This window comes from Anopheles marshallii, chromosome 2 (assembly GCF_943734725.1).
Source record: "Anopheles marshallii chromosome 2, idAnoMarsDA_429_01, whole genome shotgun sequence".
Classification (NCBI taxonomy): domain Eukaryota; kingdom Metazoa; phylum Arthropoda; class Insecta; order Diptera; family Culicidae; genus Anopheles; species Anopheles marshallii.
Genome location: NC_071326.1, coordinates 46,597,418 through 46,622,684, shown reverse-complemented (window position 1 = coordinate 46,622,684; position 25,267 = coordinate 46,597,418). Strand labels below are relative to the sequence as shown.

The 25,267-nt window shown below is 42.5% G+C and overlaps 1 protein-coding gene across 1 annotated transcript in view; it reads right to left on the bottom strand.

Moving 5' to 3' along the window:
- LOC128709938 (uncharacterized) overlaps positions 1–23,270 on the bottom strand; it is a 38,911-nt gene extending 15,641 nt beyond the window's left edge. Inside the window, exons 1-5 of the mRNA XM_053804973.1 lie at positions 22,700–23,270; positions 21,118–21,281; positions 16,379–16,478; positions 8,013–8,123; positions 2,298–3,561 (exon numbers count right to left, since the gene is read on the bottom strand). Of these exons, the coding sequence (XP_053660948.1) occupies positions 2,298–3,561; positions 8,013–8,123; positions 16,379–16,478; positions 21,118–21,281; positions 22,700–23,270 (2,210 nt within the window). The remainder of the gene's footprint in view (positions 1–2,297; positions 3,562–8,012; positions 8,124–16,378; positions 16,479–21,117; positions 21,282–22,699) is intronic.
- Positions 23,271–25,267: the final 1,997 nt, after the last annotated feature.

Genomic DNA, 25,267 nt, shown 5'->3' with positions numbered 1-25,267 from the left:
CAATGTACAAGTTTTAATGTTGACCTGAGCTTAATTATTCCAACACCTCGTTATCGATTTGCTGTGGCGCTACGTATAAGTAAGGCCAAACAAAAAGCAGTTTTATTATTCATTCATAACCGTTAAAAACTCCATTCTGAAAGCTTAAAATTGCTGAACGCAATTGCATCGCCTATGAGAAAGGGTAAAAAGTATCATAAATTTACGATACCCCCAAAATGCGGTGACTCGTAACAAATAAAACCAACTTTAGCGAATGCAATTTGGCAGGCGTAATCTCTTTTCCTTGCGGACCCCATGCACGCAACGACGGAACATCTGTTAGGGTCGGGTGGCAACAGGTTGGGCCTGGTTGCATTATTTATCATCGTTATTCTACGGGGATGATTGGTGCTTGGGCCTGAAGCCAGCGTATTAGCTGAACCGACGCAAGCGGAGCTGACCAATCTTGAACCTTCGGTTGCCGGTGATTGAATAAATAAATTCCCCAGCGGGCGCATCGGGTAGGAAGCGATTAAAACAACCACGTGCGATTACTTGGAAACCCCGTCCCGGCTTGCGGCACATGGTGGTTGGATAGGAAATTGGGCGATTAGTAAATGTTAGAAGCTTTAGAGCATTTCGTTCCACCTGCCAGCTTATTATCATAATTGGTTGATGAGAACCGTGTTTCTAATTAAAGCCGGATGGATTTAGTGGCATTAAAGAGTTTAACACAGCGCACGGTGCGTGTTACGGCATACTGTTGTGGCTTTTCGGTGTGTTGCAAAACAAGGAATTAAAAAGAAAAACACGATTTGATTAAAACGAAAACCTCACCAAACCTCAATGTTTTCGTAGGTTTGAAATTGATTGGACAAGTTTGGATGAAAAACAATTTTCAACTTGTCGTCGTTTTTCTCGTGTTTTGCTTTATCACCTATGTTTAGCTGGCGGTGCCGTAGACAAAAATGGAGTCAAAATGTAGTGAGACAACAACAACAAAAAAAGGGAAGAAACAAACAAACAACTTCAGGTCACGGTGGTTAAACATTGATGTTTTTCACCGGCTGCATGTCAATCAACGGAAACCGTGGAACGATACCAGAAATAGATCGTATCTGCAAACGAAAGGGCCCGGCGTAGTCGAAATTAGAGGGAAATCAATTCCGATGGCCTGTCCCCACACCAGGCCACAACCTTGACGAAAGGCCGGGCATATACCGGGCAAAGGAGCGATCCTGCTCAAACAGTATTTCAATTTCGGTCCCCACTTATGTAGCAAAGGTCTGTAGAATTTTGAGCGTGCGGATCCGAGCGAAATGGTCGAGTGGATGAAAACATTAAACAAATCGAAAAGGCAGATGGACGCACCCGAAACGAAACGGAACGAAACGGTAAGGAACGTTTGGTACGCCATGCTAATACAGTGCCGTGCTGCACCCGTACACAGGAAGCAGCGATGGGTTGCGTAGGTTCGGGACGGGATCGTAATTTGATGGGTCTCCTCTGACACTGGCAAAGGTTGCGAATAGCCGGTGCCGGTCAAGCGAAGCGAGATGGAAGTGAATGAACGCTCGGGTAGAAACACTGCAATACGCATGATGGAAAAAGGGACCTCGGCGTCTATTAGGAAAGGTTCTGCCAAAAACTTCAGCCTCATGGCGATGGTGGAAGGTGTTAAGTGAATCAACGGTTACGAAATGTCGGTTGGGCATTCGGAAGATACGGGAGAAACTTTTTCTCCTTGACTGATAGATATATTAGCTTCGTTAGCTGTGCCAAAAATATACCGAATGAAAAAGATCAAGTATCTTTAGAAGGAATTGGAAGAGAGAAATCTTGGAAGCAATAAACATGTGTACAACAATAGCAACGAGAAGCGAAATAAATTGGGCCAAGTTCTGGGAAGTGTTTTGCTTTTCTTGGTATTAAAGCTATCAGCTCAGATTTCGCTGGAATGCATTTGACTACATAGAAACCGAGACATTTCGATAGACTTTTGCAGGATCAAAGAACAGAGCCACGGCTACAATGTTCAACTGGAAAGGTTTTTGAAAATTGGTTTACACTCCAACTAAAAAGGGAGAAAGTAATCGAAACATTTTCGTCGTTTCCGTGTATTATCGAATGTTATTACAGCTAGTGAAAATTGATACGATGCTTCACGATGCATATTGCAGCCAGGAGATGGTCAGTGCTGCAAGAATATCGAAAACTTTCTCTGGTGCTCCGATTTCTAAATTTTCCTACAAAAAATGGTTAAAACTGTGATGCAAAAATGTCATGTTATGGTTAAAACTGTGATGCAAACTTACCGCACAGCGATACTGAACACGACGCTACCCACGATCATGGCGACAGCGATGATGGCCACCAGCCCAACGACGGCCCAGCAGAGCACACCACAGATCCAGATCGTTTCAAGCGTTGCCTCGACGACCCAGTCGGCATACCCGGGCGGTACCGGATGCATGCTGAACTGATGCTGATGCAGCTGGCTCTGCTGCAGGATCAGGAACGGACGCCAAACCACGGCCGTGCGGTGGTGTGAAATGTTTTTAAAGTCAAACGCCACAAAATCGAACTGAAACTTGCGGTGCTGCTGCAGCTGGTGCATCCGGCTGTCCTCCCATACGGCGAGCAGAAAGTCAAAGAAGTAAAAGTGTTCTCCAAACATTAGCAGGTGATCCGTCGCTGACGGAGCGTCCCAGTTGTTCGCATCCTGGGTTACGTTCGGGGCGGGCAGTCCCTCGATCAGCAGCTTATCGTAGCTAGCGAGAAAGAGGTCACAGAATCGCTCAATTTCATCGACGGTCGCTTCGAGCGATTGATTCACGGGCCGGCCAGCAGATGGCAGTGGAACCTCACCGGTGATATTATCCGACGATGATGGATTGAGATAGGTCGCACTGCCACGGTGACTCACGCCCGTTTCACAATAGCTGCCAAACAGTGTTTGACAGCGTGCTGAATCGAACGTTTGCGAGAGAATTTCGAACCAGTTCGCGACGTGGCTGAGAAAGTAATGAAAGTCGCAGCTTTGTGATGCATTCGTGCCGTTCGAGGCTAGGCTTAGCAGCTCCAGCAGCAACTCCGGTGGGTGTGGTTGAAGCTGCTGTATGTGGTCTTGCACCGTCGAATCGTCGTTATACGATGGGTGCAGGTTGGAAACTCTGTTGTCCTTTGTTGGGTTAGAACCATCGTCACCTTCATCTTTATCATCGCTATCGTGCCGCTCGTCAAACGATGGCGCATCAATGGGGATTTCTTCCGCCAAACGTATTTTCAGCAAATTCTCGCTGATATGCTTATAGTCGCCTAGATCGACACCGTGCAGTCGATGTAGGAAGGAACGAAAATTTTCGGTGAGTATTGTCAGCACGAGCAGGTTGCGTCGATGGCGAAGCGTTTCGCCGAACGGTTCGTCCGCTTCGGCCAAGCGGCTATATAGCACGTTGTTACTGTTGAAAATTGTTCCCACCATGTCGACGAGCAGGATTTTCGTTTTGCTGTACTGCTTAAGTTGATTGATTACGCTGATTGTTTGTGGTGAGTTGATCGACGAACAGATGATTACCACTGTCGGAGGAGAAAAGTGAAATGCGTCGCAATGAGAGCAAGCCATCATAAAAGTTCGTTAAATGATTTGTTTGTGTTTTTTTTTTAGTGCGTTTTTCCAATCAATGTCCCAATTGATTGCACAAAACGATGAATCATCGTTACAGTATGGTGATGAGGTTGTGAAGCTCCAATTTGTTCTCGTTCGAAGCGATAAAATATATTCCAGTTCCACTTTAATTCCGATTCATACACTTTTCCAGCTACATTCAAGCGAAAATTACACGGATGCAGATTGTACAAGCACGATACAACCCTAGCAGAAAACGATGCTGCTGATACGGACAGCGTGGAAAAACGGGCAGTGAAAATTAGATTCCTAATGAGCGATAAGGATTTTAATGAGATTTCGCTAGAGTTAAGAAATAAAGATTTGATGAGTGTAACTTTCAAAGTTTATCATCCTCCACATTCAGCCGACGTATAGCGTCGTAGCGTGAACGAAGTGTGAACGAGAAAGATACAAAAAAACAGCTGAAATACTTTTTGTTCCTTCACCTCCAAACCCTGCCAAGTGGGAGGGGGACTTAGGCAAAGATACAAGCTCTTACCGGGCACAATTTATTTCTGTTTCCAGATGCGAGCCTAATTAAATGATCGCCACGAGTGCAGCGAGGCGGATTCATTGTTTTACACGATGGACGCAAGAAAACAAGCAAAGATTATCACGGGAAAAAAGAAAAGAAAACACCCACATACACACAAATGTTCATCAAAGTTAATGCAGAACAAAATCAAATACAACAATGAGGAAAAGAAAACGCAAACTTGAGCAAGAAAACCAGTGAATAGGGAAGCAGGATAAGTCGATGAGGCGTTTGTAAATAACAAGTCCTTTCGGAACGGCGAGCTTTTTTTAGGATGGGAAAGAAACACAAAGTTACACACACAAGGGAACACTTTGGTGCACAAATGCGAGATAATTCGGAATCAGACAGTTCTGCAGAACGAGAGCAAAAACTAGCTATTCCAATAACCAGCCTTGCTGTGGTTGTGTTTGCTTACTTTTCCATATCAGGCATGATGCTTCGTAATCGGACACGGCGAAAACAAAACGAACAAACGTGAAAGCAACAAAGTTGTTGTATCATTTTTTCTTAATGTTTGCAAATCAGTTTTCTGATTTTGTGTTGCCGTTGGTTTTGTGTCGTGCAAGTGCAGTGGGAGATTCTAGAATCTAGAGATCCTTAAGATATTACGTAGGATGACCAACTATCTGAAAGCAATTTGTGGATTGAGTCGGTTGGATTGTTGTTTTATGAGCAATATCAGCATTACTTGGATATTTGCACAACTGGTTTTTCTAGCCAAAGATGATCGGTTTTGTTGCACAAATTAATTTCATTGCTTTTCATGCTGTTATCTAATTAAATTAGATAGGCAGGATTCAGGCAGGAAGGTACCCAAGAACAGCAGACAAAAAAAAAATTGCTGTGCTTCCTTTTTCGCTTAAAATAAGGACAGGTATGTGTGTTTTTTGGTGATTTTTTTACGATTCGGTTGTTACCTTTGCTAAGATGATTTTAAATACAGGGAAGACCTTCTCGAATCATAGGAACACTTTAAACCGGAATAGGGCAGTGGTGAAAGGAGCGGTAGTCATTGAACGTGAGTAAATTGAAGTTGCCTATTAGTTTATCAATTAGCTATATTTGATGACTCTATTCTGGTAAAGACCTGAACAATGGGTAGCTCCGTAACTCTGGTTGGGTTAGTTCGAAGAACTAAAATGTAACATGTAAGATGTAAGAGACTAGTAAAGTGAAATGCTATGAAAATATGAATAAGTACGTAAGTGTCTTATTAGATAGGAGTGACAAAAGTAAAATGATCAAACACTTTAAAACTATTTGTATGAGCTCAGTTGCGGCAACATATATGCGTTAAGTCATTAAGGTAAAGTGACCTACATAATACAGAGCTTCACAGAGTTTATAACGAGTGGGAAAATGATCAAGCGAGCTCAATAAATTGCCCCGTGATTTCGTTCATTGAAACAATGTTTTCCTATTGTTCAGACTAGTGCTGAAATCGAGAGTGTTATTAGATACCCCAATATGTTTAACATTTTTGATATATGGTCGCCATAGTCAAATTCCGTCGCTCTGAACTCAATACTGACTAAAGGTCATTGTTGTATGTTGCTGCCGGGAGCCACAATGTAGATTTTGTAAAAAATATATAAATTTCTCCTTTTAGCATCGTGAAGTATTTGATTATGATAAAACAAATTCCTCTCAATTTCAGGCAATTGCAATTCTCTATCGTGTTATTCAATTAAACAGAAGGTTAATGTTTCGACACTATTTCGATATAATGTTATTAAAGTTGTTTTATTAGCTTAGGTTTGTAACGGACGATTTAATTTATTTGTTTTTGTTTAAATCTTTTATATTGTGTAGTTGTCCATTTTATTCAAGACTTTGATCATATACCGCAGAATTAATTTCACAGTAAACGTACACATTTATTTTCCTATTAAGCTAGGAATCTCTTATTTAGATTGAAACTCTTTCCAAAAATTTTGGTTTTAATCTTTCATGCAATCATGCAATTGATTTAATTGAAAGTTGTACGTCAGCAGAGCTTTAAAGACATTAGAGTTTAAAAAAGTAGTGATGTGATCCTCATATCAGAATAACAAATGTTTACAATTCAGTGAGTAGTGAAGTCGATTCCATTGATATGTAACAACAAGATGTAATTTTAATGACTCAAAAGCATTGAATGTAAATGTTGTAATCCTTAATGTAAAGGCAATACGATAGGAGCAGGAAGTCTGAAAAGAATATATAAACAATGTTTATGTTAATGTTTACTTAACGTCCGCGTCAACAAGATAGAATAGTTAGAATTGAAGTTATTCAGCGGAAATTTACTAAACAGTTGTTCTATCGATTATCTTGGTCGAGTAATGTGTCCCGTCCTGACTTCCACACTGGATGTTTGAATTTCAGACTTGAATCATTTAGATTCACATGAACTCCTGAATATAAATCCACAACACATTGCGCCAGCAACTCTATTATTCAAATACGAAAATGTATAATATCAAAGTAAATTAGTTTATATGAATATGACGATTGACCAGGATAAGTATTTTGTATGACAAGTTGTCTAAGTTACACATTCTCATGTGTTATGCATTCATTTTATGCTAAATACTGAAATAGAATAACTGATATAGAACTATCCTAAGAACATGTATGCATAGTTTAGTTTGACAATAATATAAAATATGATACAATGTTTGCAAAGTGAAAATTGTTTCATCAATAAACAAACAAAAAAGGACAATTCGGAAAATAAAATCGAGAACACAATTAAGAAAAATCTATACGTCTATACGTTGTCAATCAATGAAATACTTGCAACATTTTGAATAATTTCAATTCAGCACCAAATCGAGTTAAGAAAATGAAGAAACCACGGTAGAAATTTTCACAATGAAAGCACAAATCCCTTGACATTTGTTCGTCTTCTTTCAATGGTACACACATCCTCGTACGTTTGTTCTTCGCCCGTTTCTTCTTATATCGTTTACCATCATTCCGAAGCATCGACAAAGAGACGGGAAAAGGAAAGCCAAACGGATTCCAGTTCATGCCGGTGCCTTTATTGTGCTGCTGTTGGAATCCAATTTTGATTAAGGTAATCATCGTGTTGCGATTGTTGATTTACTAAATATACACACACACGCGTACAAAACACATACAAGACAAATACGAACCACACACTGACGATCGTTTTGATCAACATGTTTGTATACACAAAACTGTTTGCCCTTCTTGCGGTCAGGAAAAAGAATATGGAAAAAGTAAAAAAGTAAAAAAAAAGCCAAACATATGAACACACGCATACGTACAATTATGTGTATCTACAAGTCTCAAACAAAAAAAATATATGAAGCCCGTTTGCCAGCAAACGAATTGAATCGACCAGCCGTAAAAAGCGCTCCCATTCAAAAAAAGTCCGTGTACACCGGAGGCAGACGGTGTACTGTTGGTAGTGGTGGTGACGAACAAAATGTAATAATTGAAATTCGAATTCACATTTCATTCTCCATTATGAACTCACTGGATGGAGAAGGTGCCAGATAAGCGCAGGTATTCCCGTGATCGGGAGCAGTACGCCGTGTGGTTCCGATATCGGTTTGTGTTGGTTATATTTTTCAATTCAAGATTCGCTTTCCGCAATTTTTGTTTTTTTCTTTATGTTTAACAGGGAGTGAGTTGGATTTCGCTGAATTTTTCCATCATCTTTATCGACCAACCGATCGATAATGAAATAGGAAAGTAATAGGGCGTGAAATTATGTTCATATTACATTTCTTAATCGAGCGATTGCTTCAGGTTATCGATGTGATTAGAAGTGGTTGAGATGGAGGAACAATTTGTCCAGCTATACTTTACCTTTTCCATTGCTATCGTTAAAGGTGGAGGGAATGCTGGATGGGTCCATTGCGATCGTGTAGGGTATGTGTAGATTACTGGCTAAGGCAAGCGATAATGCACGGTTGGCATCTGTAAATGTAGGAAAATAAGCAATCAGTGGTAATGCATCATAATATCCAACATTAACTTATACTAGAAATTAGCCAAATGTACTATTTTCAGTTCGTTTCCAGGAAAAGGCAGAAATTCAACACATCGAAATTAAACACATTGCTTATGCGGCTGAGGAAAAACAAACTTCATCCGTGCACAAGCACGAACTAGTTCCAAATATCGACCGATACACTTTCCGATCACGATGCTCTGTGTCTTTTGCCGAAAAAGCCAATCAATTTAAAACACTCCTTCGACCCGGTTTTGGCATCAATAGCGCGATATTAAACGCTGGCAACCAATCTGTTGACTTTTGCCGTACAAATTTCCGTCCTTCAATAGATTGTAAATATTTGTTTCGCCCGTGCTGGTGGCACACACGGATGCGAAGTGGAATGGCGTTTCTTTCCACGTGGGCGTCAACGGCAATGAGGAGGAAAGCGAAAGTCGGAACACACTCGGGTGAGATTTTGCGATTCAGCAATCCGTTGGCTGCATCTACAAGTGTGTGAGTATGTGTGGAAATGAGTATGATTTATGTACACTTGCGAAACCTTCCTCCGTTCGGTTGAATTGGGGATTTTGCTTTATTTTGCGCGCGGGATCGATATAAATCGTGAGCAATAAGCTATTACAAGTAAAAGCAACGCGTCCCCTTCCTGCACTGCCGTGAAAGTCTAAAGGCTGACACATTATTGTCCCAAATTAAGATATAGCTCGGTTTCGGAAAGGAAGCACCATGAGAAAAGATGCCGAGCAGTCTTACACCAATTGGATAATGTAAAGTAATGTAATGTAAGTAATGTAAGTAACGAAATAAATCAACCCGGAATGCGTACAGATGCCATCCAAAGTTGTTTTCGAACGCCCGAAATTGAACGGGCCCCAGAAGTTTATCAAAATCGAATGCGTGTGTATCGGTTGCTGGATAAAGCGGAAGCAAATCCCAAATCAGTGGATACGACTCGTGGAATTGAGACCGACATTTTCGACCTAGAGCAATCGTGGGGAGGATCGGAAGCTGCACGACAGCCCCAAACGGTGAAGCTCGAAATCAAGCTGCAGACTGGAAATAACTTTCTCACTTTAACGGTTGGCATGTGAAAGCGTAATCGGAAGCGATTCTCATTCCAAATGCAATCGTTTAGTAATGTCAGTTCCAAGAAAGCAGAATACCAACCGGGCGAGGCCTGTTTGGAAGTGAAGCTAATTCCGCCGGTTATAAATTTGTATCAATTTGTCACCAAGCCTGAGGTAGCGTGCAGGATACGGCAAGCTGTCCGGCTCGTGCAGATCGTGCTTCCTTATCGATGCTACGCTGGTAATCCGGTGTTCTCGGTGCTTGGGACGACCCCATATAAAACGCACCAGAGAAAACTCCTGCGGACGACAGCAAGAAGCAGCGTGTCGGCACCAGCCATCGTTTATGAGCTCATAATCTTTCCACCAGCGGTCAACATAGCGTCAACATAGTAGCAGACCGTTGCACGCTGGTCGCCAATGCTGTGAGTAGCGCATCGTCATCAATACGTGACAGTCAGATCGCATAAAAATAAATTTCAATCAGTAGAAATTGTTTTCTCCGCTATCCGTGAGCTGGACACTCCTATTCACTGTTTCCAGCGCGTACCCATGATGGTTTTTTTTGCGTCTTGAGTTGCCTCACACGGGTGGGGAAAATGGACTCCTATTGATTTGATTTTATCAGTGTACGCTGAATCCGGTAATCCACTGACAGTGGAGAGTCTTAGCGGGTTTGGATTAGCTTAGCTGCACGTGACGATTGGGGGACAAGATTTTCGCTTCTCAAGGGTGTAATATGACGAGTATGTAAAGGTGGTTGCAATTAGTTGCCTCAACAACTTACGGCTAGCTGTTGATGATGTAATAGCTTATTGTAGCACCTTATTCTATTGTACTAATTGTACTATTGTACCTGACTAATTTCGTTACCTGTGGAAAATGAAAGGGAATTGTTTCAAGGAAAGGGAAGGAAGAATAGTTTCGTGAAATAGATTACACTTATAGTTAGGAAACGTTTCATGAAATATTTCAAGTAAGAACTGGACTAGACACCTCGGACAATCGATACCGAGCAACAGTGATGCATTAAACCCCTTGGAGGCCCTAGGCGGAATAATAGTTGAGGCTCCTAATTACAGCGGGAGGGTGGTCTTGGTCTTATTTCAGAAATTACAGTTCAGGAAGGGGGGATGGGGGTTGGTACGAGGCCAATCAAATGATACGAAGCTAAAAGCGTAGTTGGATGGGATCGCCCGATAACATCCTTATCGGGCTGCCCGATAACATCCTTATCGGGCTGCCCGATAACATCCTTATCGGGCTGCCCGATAACATCCTTATCGGGCTGCCCGCTAACATCCTTATCGGGCTGCCCGATAATATCCTTATCGGGCTGCCCGATAACATCCTTATCGGGCTGCCCGATAACATCCTTATCGGGCTGCCCGATAACATCCTTATCGGGCTGCCCGATAACATCCTTATCGGGCTGCCCGATAACATCCTTATCGGGCTGCCCGATAACATCCTTATCGGGCTGCCCGATAACATCCTTATCGGGCTGCCCGATAACATCCTTATCGGGCTGCCCGATAACATCCTTATCGGGCTGCCCGATAACATCCTTATCGGGCTGCCCGATAACATCCTTATCGGGCTGCCCGATAACATCCTTATCGGGCTGCCCGATAACATCCTTATCGGGCTGCCCGATAACATCCTTATCGGGCTGCCCTGGACTTATTTCATAACTGTTGAACGAGGGGTGATACACTTCGGGACCCCTCTAGCATACGGAGAGGGTTAAAGCGACGCTTTTCTGGCCCATTTTTAGGTCAATTCATAAAGTTTTTCTTACTAAACATTTTTTTTTGGGCCCCCACACGGTGAGGCCCAAGGCGGCCGTCTACTCAGCCCACCATTAGATCCGCCACTGCCGAGCAATGTAAAATGAACTCTCCTGACAATGGAATAAACAGTAGCAAACAGACCGGCTCCCAAGGTAGACAGTTTTCTTGCAAACACAGTGTTGGCCAAATTCCGTATATTACAGCCAGTGGTTAAGTGAGAATTTCCTACATTACCCTTAAATCTCCCTTAATTTATTGGGTAGTTTAAAGGTAAGTTAAGAGAAGTCTCCACATCTTCACAGTCTACACATTGTTGGCTATCGTTCATAAATAAATATTGACTACAGTGTATAGAGCAACGGTTCATTGAGCATTGAGAATGGGAAAATCATTGAGGAAGAGAAAATACTTTGGATTCTTCCCTTGTAAATGCTTTATTGTAAGCGTGGGTAACCCGTAATTTATTTTAATGCAGCAACCGTTTAACCTATTGCCTTACCTAAACTATTTGTCGAATGCAACTATTCCAACGAAATACACAGCTCCTTTGCCATTCATTTCTTCTGTAAACATTCGTCCAAACATCTCAACGTACAGATTTCATCGCCTGAAAAAGATTTCATTTATTGTGATACAGCGTCGTCATCTTTGACTAAAGGCCCCTACGAAGGATGCTGCTGGCCGAAATAAAAACCGAAGACCGGAAGCTCCTGCTAGGCTTCCGAACGATATTCCATGAAATATTCCCTTTTCTCGCTGCTTGGGATTTGATGTTAGTGTTGGCCGAATTTTGGAGACGTTCCAACAATCCAACAATTTCACGGATGGCTTCATCCATCTCTTTTCCTAACCCAATATATACAACAGTGTGAAGTACTTCAGCATGACTGTCCGTGCACCGTTGTCACCCACTCAGTTTGACCTCAATATATGGTTTCACGCGTTGGTACACTTTCGATTTGACAGGCAAATGAAAATTGATGAACGTGTTGGTTTTATTGCATACCGTTAGCTTCGGTTTTATTTCCTAAGCGCGAAAAGTGACGACCAGGAATGGCATATTTGCCTCTCGAGCCTGGATCTGATTGACACATGAGCCTGGCGCCCACTGAACGGCAACCGAAAGGAATGAGCCATAGATTTATCACCCGGCTGGGGTGGCTAAGGATGTCCGTTGGAATGCTTGAAGAAAATGAGACGTGCGGCCGTGGGCGAATAATGTATTGGCAACCCTCCCGTGGACTATCGTAAGAATGCAAAAAAAAAACACCGACGCGTATAGTCACGCGCGAACAATGCCAACGCCAATGGGGGGTTATGGGCAAGCGTCACATTCATCGCTTCTGAGAGCATTTCAATTCCACCCCAATTTTGTAGGTGCCTCCCTGGGAGGTGCGCCTGTTGAATGAAGCAGAGGTTATCAGTAAAGGGATACAGCAAAAAGCCCGGTGTTGTAACAGTGTTCAATCAGCTGACTGGTGGATTGTTCAGCGAACGGAATTTCAAATCAGTCAGTGATTTTGCAAACGCTCCATAGCAGACATTAGCCCGATGGTCCCTCTCCAACGTCGACTACATGTTGGTGGCAGGATGAATCGCACAATGGATTGTTCAAAACCGTTCGATTTTCACAGTTTTCTTTCCGCGATCGTACCACCTTTGGACAGGAAAGAAAAACGGCTTACTGTGCAGGTGAATCGGTTGGGCGATGGGCGATCGCGGAACGATGTGAAGAGAAGAATGAATATTTAAATTGAAGCCGAAGGTGACTATTGTAACATTGCCGGTCACCCACCTATTCACATACACTTGTACGAACCATTGCCGTGGAATAAAAGTTCTTGCAAAACGCTGCAAGAAAACGGCTTTCGACACTCGTTAACACAAATGTTAACAGCGACGAAGCATCCCGTGAGTCAGCGTTTTAAACTTTAATCAGTTTTACGATCGATTTTCTTTCATCGGGATTTGGGAACGTGAAAATGGGAACAATTGCATAGAAAGGTCCTTTGAAAGCGGAAATAGAGGATATACAATAGAACCGATACAAAGTATTAAATTTTGCATTTGAATGATATAGTACACGAAGGAAGAAGGAAGTTGCAGTCAGTTCCAAATTTATTCGCAAGGTGATTTACATCGCCTTATTTGCGTGCTTTAACTCATGTTCAACAAAAGGAGGAAACGAAATTGAATTTTGACACCAGCAAATAATTTACGGATTCAACAAAGTCAGTTGTTGAGTCGGTTTGCATGCGGCACCACTTGGTGATTCACAAACTGCGCCTCTTCTGTGTATTTCAACGTTTGCGAAGAATGATGAACATTTGTCAGATTCATCACCATCAGTCTGCATATAAACAGCCGCGGTCCAGTTCAAATAATAAACGAGCAAAGTTAAAAGGGGTAGGTTTATTGTTCGGTTCCTCGCTGTGGTACGCGGCGCGTTCGAAATTTCCATCGCCAAAACCGTTGCGAAAGTGAATTCAAACCGCGCACACTTGCCGTCCGGAGAGCGGCAGAAACAACAGTTTCGAAATTTGTGAATCGTTCAAAGCTGCAAATAAATCCAAACAAAATGTAGCACGGCCCTAAATAAACAATGGCGTGTACTTTGCAGCCACGTGCGAGCATTCTCAGGATCGGCTCTGGTACAAAGCTCCGCGCGCGTCCGGAAATGGTCCCGATGGAACAAGGAGACGAAGTAACGTTGCCATTGCGATCGTGAGCCTGACGTTACATTCCACTCGTGTCGTACCAGCCATCGAAAGTGTTTCATTTTTCATTCCCTGATAAGTTTTAATGGAAAACGCTGGCCACCGTTGCACTGGTCGGTACTTCCGGAAACACCTTCAACGGTTCGCTGTTCGTGGCTAGTAGTTCTTTGCCGTGCGCTTGCCTCGGTAAGATAAAATGCTTAATTTTTCATGCTCGGTAACTAGAACGTTACCAGAGGTGCTGGAACAATTCAAACGGGATCAAATTTTCGCACGCCCTGAAAATCTGACGAGGAAGCAAAAGCTGTGCGGGCGTAAGGCACGTTACGAGTGGCCTATAATTTAGTTATATAATTTAACAAACCCCTTGGATCATTGTAAAGGCCACTTGGCAAATGGCAAAGCATGTCCGATGCTCAGTGTTGGGAAGATTCGATGCTACTTGTATTGTTTTTATTTTTAACAATCTTTCCGCCAATTATGGAACTAAACCAGGATCTATCGTAATGCATAGACAAGAATTGGAAAATAGGCAAGCACAGCAACATCACTGCCCACCAACTTTATTTTATGCGGTTAATGCACACCACATTGCTGGAACGCTCCGTATTTGGGCCGTTTGTTTGCTTATCATCTTATCATCAGCCCACGGAAAGCAAGAAACAAGTGGCACAAAATTTAAGCTCCCCGGCTTACAGCGGTTCCGGGGCAGAATTATTTGTGTGTGTGTTTTTTTTCTGCTCGCCATTCAGCAGCAAAATATGTCTTTTCCTGGTACGTTCAAAGTTTGACCAGGACCGTTCACTTGGATTAGGTCATGTTGGTCCGATCTTACAGTGTTTGTATGTATGCCGAACGGATCGTTGCCGTCTTGGCTGTCCTTTTCCACAGCAGCCTATTTCAACATTTTTATTTGATTACCGTCGGAAGCGCTCGGTAGGTTGTTTCATGCTTCTTTACGGTTATTACGGCACCGAGCATAGCAAAACCCCAGCAAACGTAGGACGCCAGCAACGCAACAACTTTTTCGTGTAATTCAAACCGTCAACAAGGGACCATAGGGATGGATTGTGGGTAGTACTTGTCGATTTCCGAGTGGCCTCATCATCGGCAATATTTATAATCGCCCACAGCCTACCGGGATGGTATGTCGACAGTACCAAAGCGACCGATACTAAAAGTAACAACTCTGCCAGCAAGAGCATGATAGAAGTGGGAATAGAATAGATACAGAGGGACTTCTGTTCGCTTGCATTTTCAGAAGGGATTTATTAATTTTATGATGCAATGGACACTCTTACCATGTTTGCACTGAAAAGTGACAAAAATAATCAAACGATTTCAAGATTTGTTGTAAATGAATATCATTTCTGCTTACTTATTCAAGGTTTAGGTTATGATTATGCTTTAACTATTGTTCCAACGCAGTGTAATAACTGCTTTTGAGGTTTTTTTTTAAACGACCGGCATTACATTGTTCCTGAAACTACTTCAAAGAGCTTCGTATTCGCCCGATATGGTCAATTTGGCATCAAGAATATCTTATCCCGTGAGGAGAAATCCATCCATCCGAACAGATGTCTTGTTCTGGCCACACTACATCAGACGTTACCGCAACAGAACAGTGCGGCATCATCTAAAGACGAAGATCGATGACAAAATAATCTTTGCATTCTCCGTGGAAGTTGAAACAATCGTCCAGTGGAAAAGTATCTGTTCAAGTTGAACTTTGTTGTCTGATGGCCAACATCAGCAAGCCTTTGCTCCAGAAGGAATAACTGGAGGTTTTGGTAAAAAAATCTATCGCTAACGTTTTATTGAAGACCATCAAGTCTCTTAATAGCTTTAAGAAACGATGGGCAAAAGTTTTTTTTAATAGAAAACCTCAAACAAAGAATCAACTCTAATAACTTTGAGATAACAACACGAAGTGATAGTTGAGAGCGATGACTACGTTACGTTACGACGTTACGTTAGGTAACGTTCTGGCCGCTTGGCCTTTGATAAGTATTTAATATGATCCTTAGGTTTACAATCCAGAACAATTATAATAAGATCATGATAACCACAATTTACATGTGAATCAGTGGTTATAGTAAGTCTGGTAAGCATATTATAGTTGACATGGCCTAATAGACCATTGCGCTAAAAAGAAAAAGATTCTCAACTGTAACAGATTCAAATCGGATGAGATGTAACAGATTTGATGGAGATGAGATACGAATGTGAGAATCAAATTTAGTTATTTTGCATGCGGTTTATATTAGTGTTTAATAAAGGAGACTAGAAAGGATACCGAAAACAGAGCAATTAATCTAAAAATTCACGACTTGTGAGAAATTATGGCGAATATTCTAGCAATACGCAAGTTGCACTCGTTTTTCCTCAGCAACAATCAAACACTTTTTTGTTTGGGCCGTATGTGCAAAACCATTGCCAAGCCTAAACCAAAACACTCTATCGATGGAAGCTCATGTATTGACCGGCACCGGGGTACGGTGGCAAAAATGGTATAGTATCAGAACCGTTTAAACCAATCGCTGGCGTAGCGTGGGCTACGGATTGATTTATTTATGCGTCTCGTGCCGGGGTACCGCGTACCGCTGCTTTGTTTGGTTGTGAACCTGCAAAAGACACTTACCTGTCGCTAGCAGGATCGCTTCGGTCCAATTAAGCTGCTGCGCTATGCTTTTCACAGCGTACGAAACTGTTTCGTAAGAGGGAATGAACTTTTCCGTCGCCTGAAAAGAGATGGGCCAGAAATGTAAAAAAAAATACGTGAAAGGAAAGAAGCATCGGTTGGGCCGTGAAAATGTCACCAAACGCACGAGTACTGCAGCAGAGCGATAGAGAGCGTAATGAAAAGACTGCGAATGGGTCGAGCTGGGCGGTGAGGTGATTTTCTAAGTTCTGGAAATTTGAAACGTCCCAAGGATGAAATACGAGTTTGGCGTGAAGTGCTTCGGCGACTGGCATGCCAGTGGCTGGAAACGGCAGTCGGTCAACGTGACCGTTGCTAGGGAGGTTGGCCTACGCGACGGAAAGTGCCCTTGACAAGCATTTCATTCTTTCATTGAGTGACACACGATACGGAAAGTTTACGTTTCCCTCGTATCATTACCACGTTCTAGCGCTGTTTGCTGTTACCTTGTCGTACGTTCCAGCTACCCAAAAGATGCCATTGTCGATGAAAGCTATTCTATTGATATTGACCGGTATAGTTGACCGAAATACGTTAACAAACTTTGAATGCTTTCATTGTACATGCATTGCATGGCATGGCTCCGACATGGTGCAAATCGAACTGGGTCAAATTAGTACAAAAACAGTGGTCGAATCAAGACAGCATTTAAATTATAATATGATACTTTTAAGTTGCCGTACACATTGATGCAAAAAATACAACAGCCCTTGAAAAACTTTCGTCCGGCTTAAGGCTGTTGGTGAAAATGCTATTACAAATTCAGCAGGCACTCGAGAAACAAGCCATAAGACGTACGGACTATTTGATTGACTTTGAAGTGTGCGTGAGCGTCACAAAATAGGGAGTAAGAGACGAAAGAATTCCACAGGAATTCAAAGTCTCTTTAAGCCATTACAACAACAACAACAACAACAAAAGGACGGAAAAATTGGTGCAAATAAAAGTAAAAGATCAAGCTGTGAAGCGTTCCTCCATTTATGTGTTATTTTTTGCTGAGAAATTTATTTAACGGTCTGGATGCAAAAAAAAAACGATGCCTTCAATCGTTTCCCGAACAGAGTGGCCGTTTTTCGCGGGTAACTTTATACGTAGAGATAGTCGGACTGTCACTTAACTTTTTTTATGGTTTTTGTTCTTTTTGTTTTTCTCTTTCTCTATTTATTTTTCTTTCTCTCTCTCTCTCTGTCTCTCTCTTTCAATATACCTATCTATCCTTCTTCCATCATATATTCGTTATCACCTAGTCTGAGCGATTTATAGCTGGCAGGTTGTGTTGCGTTTGTATTGTGCCACAAGGCGTGATGGAAATACTTGGGAGGCCTTCAGAAAAAAGTTGTTCCAATTCAGCTAACTTTCAGAGTGTAGCAAGCCTCAATATTTTACTGGTATTATGGCGTTTGAAGTGGTTGATGTATCCACAAAGAAAAGGGCACGGAAAAGCGAATCCTTGCTGCGGATACGCTGTGCGAACTCGAAAGGTCCTTGAATTTCCAACATCAACGGAGTGCCCGTTGTGTGTACGGATGCTGTACGATTCTGGCGCGTTTGGATTGAAACAAGATGGATTCGTGTTGGATACCATCACCAACAGTGTAGTTAGAAGTTTGCTGACCGATAGCCAGATGCTTGCCGTTATTCGCCATTAGCGAATTCTTTGAAAACCGATAGTGATAACGACAGCATCCAGTGGAGATGCTAGCTTCAGTCGCAAAGGTGGACCACACTCAAGCTCACGCGGTGCTGCTCTATGTTTACCTTCTGCAGCGCTCATTACGATAATGATGTAATCAATTAACAGGTGCCTATGCTGCTTGTCCGGCAGTGGAGCTGTTCGCTGTTGGTGCCATTTCAGGGTATGTTTGCCATTTTGTGAGACGTGTTGGATTTATTGTTTGTTTCCTCGCCCATGTGTGGCACGAAGATTTAGGGTACAGATGTTCAGGTTCTTTTAATGCAAAAAAAGGAGAACAAAACAGCGACCGGCAATCGCTGACCAATTTGGCGCACGTTGGCGAACGAACCATAGCGTAAACAGGCACAAATGTCGCACGACGAGTCGCAGATGTGCCGGTGCTATTTTAGAATCACGATCTTCACAGCGGATGCGAAAAAAAAAATGGCAATGAGTTTATAATCTAAACGAAGCGAACATCAAAGCCTTACTTATCGTCCGCAGATGATTATACATGCTACATTTAAAAAAAAAAAAACCCCAATGTGTACCCCACCCCAAATGGTTTGTAGCAAGTAATTAGATGCAGCCAAATTGATGCTCCATTAACAAATTCTTTTGGGCAAAAAAGGGTCAAAACAGAAGAGAATTTATTGAGAGCACAGCGAACAAAACTGAAGAAAGAAAAGGAAAAAAACCTCACAAAAAAAAACAACATTTGGATGCAGAATAAAAGACCGTCGCTTTTTTATGTTGTACAGAAAGAAATACCATCTTCGTGCACACAACAACCAGAACGTAATATAATCAAACGTGAGTTATCCGACATATTTTCGTCAGTTCAAAGTGCTCCATTTAAGCTGGACACCGTTCGGTGGGATTGAAAGCTACCGGCAGCTGTACTGTTCTGTTCTACCTACATCAACGGTACAATCATAATCAACGTTATCGTCATTACAGTGCTGATTCTATTTCTTCTCCATTTTCCCTGCTTAAAACGAAAGAAAGCTTAATACAAAAAATATGATAACCCAGGCACACTTCGCCCCTGCTCACTCTTGAGAAGTTGATTGCGGCGTGATTATGTAAATAAAACTGCATAAATTATGTTTTGCTTCGTTTCATTTCGTTTGCCTTCGAACAGGAAGCAGGTTCTGGATTGTTGCCGGCAGATACTGATGCTGGTCGGGAGGCATTCGACAGCACGGTTGGCACAGTGGTGTGGTGTTTTTCTTTCGCACCTTTCGTGTTTATAATCACACTGCATAGAAAATTTCAGCAGATAATCGTTGGAACGGTTGGTGATTACTGACCTTCACTAAAAATGACCATTTGTGCACCGGCATTGTCGAAAAGGTTGCCTATCTTTAGGATGAAAGAAGTAAGAAAGCAGTTTGATGTATGCTGCTAATTATCCTGGATGTGTCGTAATCCAAGATGTTGTTACAATAATATTTATACATGTGAATTTTTAAATAAGATCATTCGTATCGTTACAAAAAAGGATAACCAAAAAAGAAAATGGCTCAATTCTTCAAAATCCTAAAAACCAGATCTTAAAAATCATTATGAGAATCACAATAATGTTACCATGAATTGTGAAACGAGTAAAACTTCTTGCCTTCGAGAGCTCTGTATGTCTGTTTTTGTTGGTAGTATGTAGGCGAAGTGATTGCTAGAAAAGGAGTGAAACAGCCAATGTCTATGACTTAATTAGCCAAACAAATCTCAGCATGTAGTTCCAGTGGAGAGGTCTGCGGCACGTGTAACCCCAATCCTTTTCAGTTTGCATCGTACGTTTATGAATGGTAGATTTGTAGGTATAAGATTGATTCTATGAAATAAAATCACGTTCCCCATATTTCTGCTAGCATCGATTATCAGAATCGTTCACCTCAACAAGCAATGGTTTCGTGAAAAAGTTTACTGAAATTAGTGGTAGGATCAAATTGGTTTCTCAAACTAGCTCGTGCAACATGAATTACTGAAATTGTGAACATCTTCTTCATCTTGACACGTGGACAGATGGGCTGGTTATGCTGACATGGCCAGGATACCGTTCTTTTTCCACGAAACTCGCTTCACCATTTCTGTCCTCTACCTCCGGTTACGTTCGATCTCTGACAGGTTGGGCTTCTCTTGATCGTACCACCAAAATCAATGTGCCTCGTGCCGAAAGGGGCACAACCTAGCATATTCTTGGTAGGACATGGACTTTATCACGTGCCTGAAACATCGTAGCCTTTTGGTCTTCACGGATGTTGGGAATTCTGTTCCTCCTTGCAGTTCGGCTAAACCATGAGCTGTTAATTCTCCTTCTTCACTCACACCGCCAATGCTAGTCTGTTCCATCCGCTGTATGTGGCGAGGGTGTTATCATCCTCCATCCGATGTCTAACAAATGTATCACAGTGCAATTCAACCTGCATTTCGTGTCATGATGGAGTATTCTCGATCGCAGGAGCTGATGGAGCCCTTATTTTGTAAGATTTCTTATAAAAACTGAGCCTACAGACTGCACTGGTTAGCTTATGTTTGTTTTCTTAGATTTTGGCTTTTCTTCTTAAACTCCTCAATTCAACTCATCATCAAATCATTCCTTTCTCTGGTTATTAGGTGTAAGGTGGCAGTTATACTGATAGCTTGCTTCACAAAATACATTACTAATCAAAACATTTTTGTCTTCCGATGTTAAGTTTAAAACTCTTCTTTACTGGTACAACAACCTCACGAGATCTAGGTCTGGTCTAGATTTCTTGCTTTCTTTGACGTTATATACCCGAAGAATGTCAGTCTTATATACGAGGGATAAAAAATAACATCTTTTGTTCTTCAAGTGCTATTTGACATACCCAATATGCTTAAAACCCTCTATGAAGTGGGACAGAGTGTGAACTCTAACAGCGAACTCCGAACAGACATTGGTGGACATTTCAGCGACGCCAGGAATGTGCAGATGTGTAAGATTAAATATATAAACATTGTCCTAGCCATCTTTGCTTACCTTCATCCTTGGGCAAGGCCAGAAGAGCACCAGCTTCCTGTAGACGGTTGATAAGTGTGTCGATAGGCTGTCACAGTATCCGATGAAGCTGTCACTTTCGTCCGACATATAAACTACGGTCGCAAACGCGGGATCATCCAGCCAGCTTTCGAACGCAACCATATCTGTGATGATGGAAAGAGTGAATCGGTAAGTTGGCCGCAAAGCGGAACGTGTGTGCCAAATAAACAGCTCATCGATAAGGGTGTACTATAAAGTAAGTTCTTTTCTTGTTTGCATTGATATCGCGCTTCTTAGTAAAATCTCAAATCTCGAATGTAACGATGGAGCGAAAAGGGTTAAACAGGCAAGTAGCGTAAAAACCTATGCAATAATGCGTTAAGTGGTAGATGTTGTGTGGTAAATGGTGTAACGTGATTTTCCTCATACAAACACAACCGTTAGAAAATGAATTCGGGTGCAGAAATTTGCGAAGCAACAGACAAACCATAAGCATGCGTGTAGGGACGAAAAAATCGGATCGAAACCGAAAACGATCCAACCGAAATCTAGTTGTACGTCTCAGATTGGTGGCTAGGATGGTTATCGAGAATCGGTTCAAGGCCCCGGGGGCCGGCCCGATACGGAACGCTACTACGCTCAACCCGTCCCGGTACCGTTGACGGAACGACGATGACGGATAAATTGGATTACGTCTGCGTAAAATAAAAAAGCAAATATATTAGATAGATAAATCAATTACTGGGGATGGTGTTCTGCTTGATCGCAAAAACCATGGTTCCCGGTACCGGAACCGGGCATTGAATTCGTGGGATGTAGCTGGCAGAATCAACCATTTCCTTAGCTATTTTGCTTTCGATTTTCGAGCGAAACGTCGAATCTCCACGCGTCACCAGCTGGGGGCAAACATTGGAAGTCAGAGTGGTTAAAGTGGTGATACGCTAAGCGATCAGAGTAGGTCGAGAAGTTCATGGAAAGCGGCTCGAAAATGAAGTCGTGCGAATGGGTTCCGCAGGCGCACAGAAGTAAAAAAAAAATGACATGGGGTAATGGCTGCTATAGAAATAAAAAAATAGATTGCTTTCGCTAGAAATAAAGTTATTTATCGATTCGAAATAAAGTAATTACAACTTGACGACAACAGGATCGAATTAATTTCATTTCTCGCCTGAGATTGAGTGCTGGTAAGGTGATTGACGCATGGTCAATGGGTATCGCCGTCGGAAGGTGGAAACATATATTAAATATACAATCCGTACAGCAGCACTCAAATCAATGCTCTTTGCATAGTATGCACTGGTAGTTAAACTTTACCACATAATTCATGCAAACTTTGTCCACTATTCGGGAAATGTAACTGTTGAGCTGACAAGAAAAGTGCCCCGAACGAACCAGCTTGTCAGCTGTGCGGACAAAACGAAGTTAACCATTCAAACTTTCATGCTTGAATTCAATTTAAAACATTCACGAGCAGTGTCCCGATTGTAAAAGAAAAGAAACATATTCAAACACCCTTCTTATCGCAAGTTGGCAAGTATAATAGGACGAAGGTATGCTCAAGGAACGCAAACAAGGAACTTACCGCGCCAGGCCCGGAACTGGATCAGCTTGTCGAAGCGAGAAAGCGTCAGATTGTCGCTATCGCCGTCGCTGTCGCTCGCCGCCACCGGTGACCGGTTAGTTTGCAGCAGTTTGACAAAGTTGAGAAATCCTTGGCGTAGCTGGTCGATAGAAAAGTTTTCAGGTGCAACCACCAAAACCCTGCCGGCAGTGTTGTTCAGCATGTCACTGTGCAGGTCACCTTCGGTATGCTGATGGTCGGTGGTAGCGATGGGCGGTGTGCGCACAAACGGCAACACCGTAACACGTTTGGGGGAGCTTGGAGCGCCCGTGGTAGTGAAACCGGAAACGTCGAAGGGCGTAGAACTGCCAGAAGTGGTAGTGCCGATGATCGTCGCAATATTGTCACTGCCAGCGGTGGAAAAGTTACGTACCGGGATGCTGCTAGTGGTGCTGATGAGAGGACGTGGAAGGACGTGACCATCGATAGCGGCAAGATCAATGAACGAATTGAGGAACAGCACTGCAAAGATCAGCAGTCTTTGGGTAACGTTGTACATGCGGCGCAATGGTGGCTTCATGTGGGTGACCATTGGTTCGCTCTCATTGGGTAGCACACGTCTCCTAAGCTGGTCCTGGCCGGGGTCCAGTGCAAACAGCGAACGGGGCAGCAATTTTCATACTCGACCCCACTCGCGTACGCTTACCCAACCGGTTGCCGCTTGATATGTTGCGCCACTGGTTCGTTCGTGGCCAATGATAAATTAGTTCGCTCGGTGCATTTTAATGAACTCGTCCGTCTCGGGTGACATCGACGATGGTCGGTGGCACACCCATCGCTATCTTAGTGTTGCATTATTTAATTAGCGCTACAATGATCAGCTCGTTAAGATGGTTCCAGCAGCGGCACCGTACTTAGCGCAAATGGCGATGGTCGTGAAGTTGGGTTCGCTTTCATCCGGATAACATCTGCAGCCGGGGTTGCATATTTGTAGCCAATCTAGCACAAAAAGAAAGGAATATACAGAGTTTTTAACATTTAGTATTCAAATACAGGAGGTCAGAGATGGGTACGAATTAAGCTATTATTTTCATATCCACAGTGAGTGAAAATAACCTTGTAGTTAATACAAACGTATGAGACTGTATGTTATCAACACAAATACAAAATCCACAGATTTGCTGTATTGTGCAAAATTCACGCTGTGTTACCCTGGTAGAGCAAGGCTCCAAACCCGATTATGCGTGGAAATGGAGAATTTCTTCATCCTCTCCCGTATGGTACGGCCAATGGCACCCAAGCAGCATCCAACCGGATCAGGTTAGCTAGCGAGATGATTTATTTTTAACAATATGCGAAACGACAATTTTTTTTACCTTTATATTGGAAATTCAATCAACGCCTGCTAAACCAAGTTGTTCACGTATGAAATGGTATTAGCATGAGAAGATGTGAATGGTCCGTGCCTTCAATCGACCGTGAAGTAATCATTCAATAATAGACGAAAGAAAACATAAAGCAACAAAGGAATCAAAACTGACACCGACATCGAAAGGTGAATGTGCTTTAAGCGCGGGATAAATGGTGATGAAGTTGATGGCAAGCTACTGTGCTTGTGATAGATCCACAACCTCTTTGCTATTCGTCTCTTGTTTTAACTTGTTGTTTAGTCACCATTTTATGCTAGATAATGTACCCAATATATTTTTGATTCCAAGAATATTGGTGTTTTGGTAGCGGCGCCAGTCTTCACACGGCAGGACTGGTCCGAAATGCCATCCAGACCAATCCCCCGTAGCAAAGGATTGACTATCCGGTTACGTGGTAATATGAGTCTAGTAACCCAGAAATGGCAGGCATAACCCTTGTAGGTCGTTATGCCAAGAAAAAGATGAAGTTTTCTCTACATGTATGTATGTATTAAGTATATTACACTTGTATTATGTATTATACATGTATTAAGAAGATTAAAAACGATGAACTAAACATACAGTTTAAAGTATCGTTTTGTCAACCGTGTATCACGATTGTAAGAAACAAACCTGTCAACAGTTTGCAAAGGTGCTTTAATAAATAGCAGTAATAATGCCAGCTACAGGGAACATCCCTGGTGTTTTAGAATACTATCAAACAGGAGACCAGCATCGCACTACTTCTCAATACTCCTGTTTGAAGTGATCTCAACGGGAGGCTTTTTCACTCGTCGCCGGCAAACAAGTTTGCAACGTTAGCCTGCCGGTATGCGGTTGTCCCTCTGCATCGTTTCAGTGAACTTTAGTATAAAAATCCTTTCGAACGCGACGGTCGACCCTGAAACCCACATAACCATCACCTACCGATACCGCAAGAGCTGACAGGGAAGCGCAACAGAACGAGTGCGAGCAAAAGCCATACCGATCAAATGTTGAAATAATTACTTTTCTCAAAAGCACTTTCAAAGGACTTTTAATTAATTCCACGACGGGATGCACGGGCAGTGGAAACACAGGTTTGCCACATCCTGAGAACGTTCAGCAACCACTCGGTTAAGCGGAGCATTCATAAGCACTCGGGCGCGTTTCTACTACCCCTTTCTGTCTTTGCGGAAGG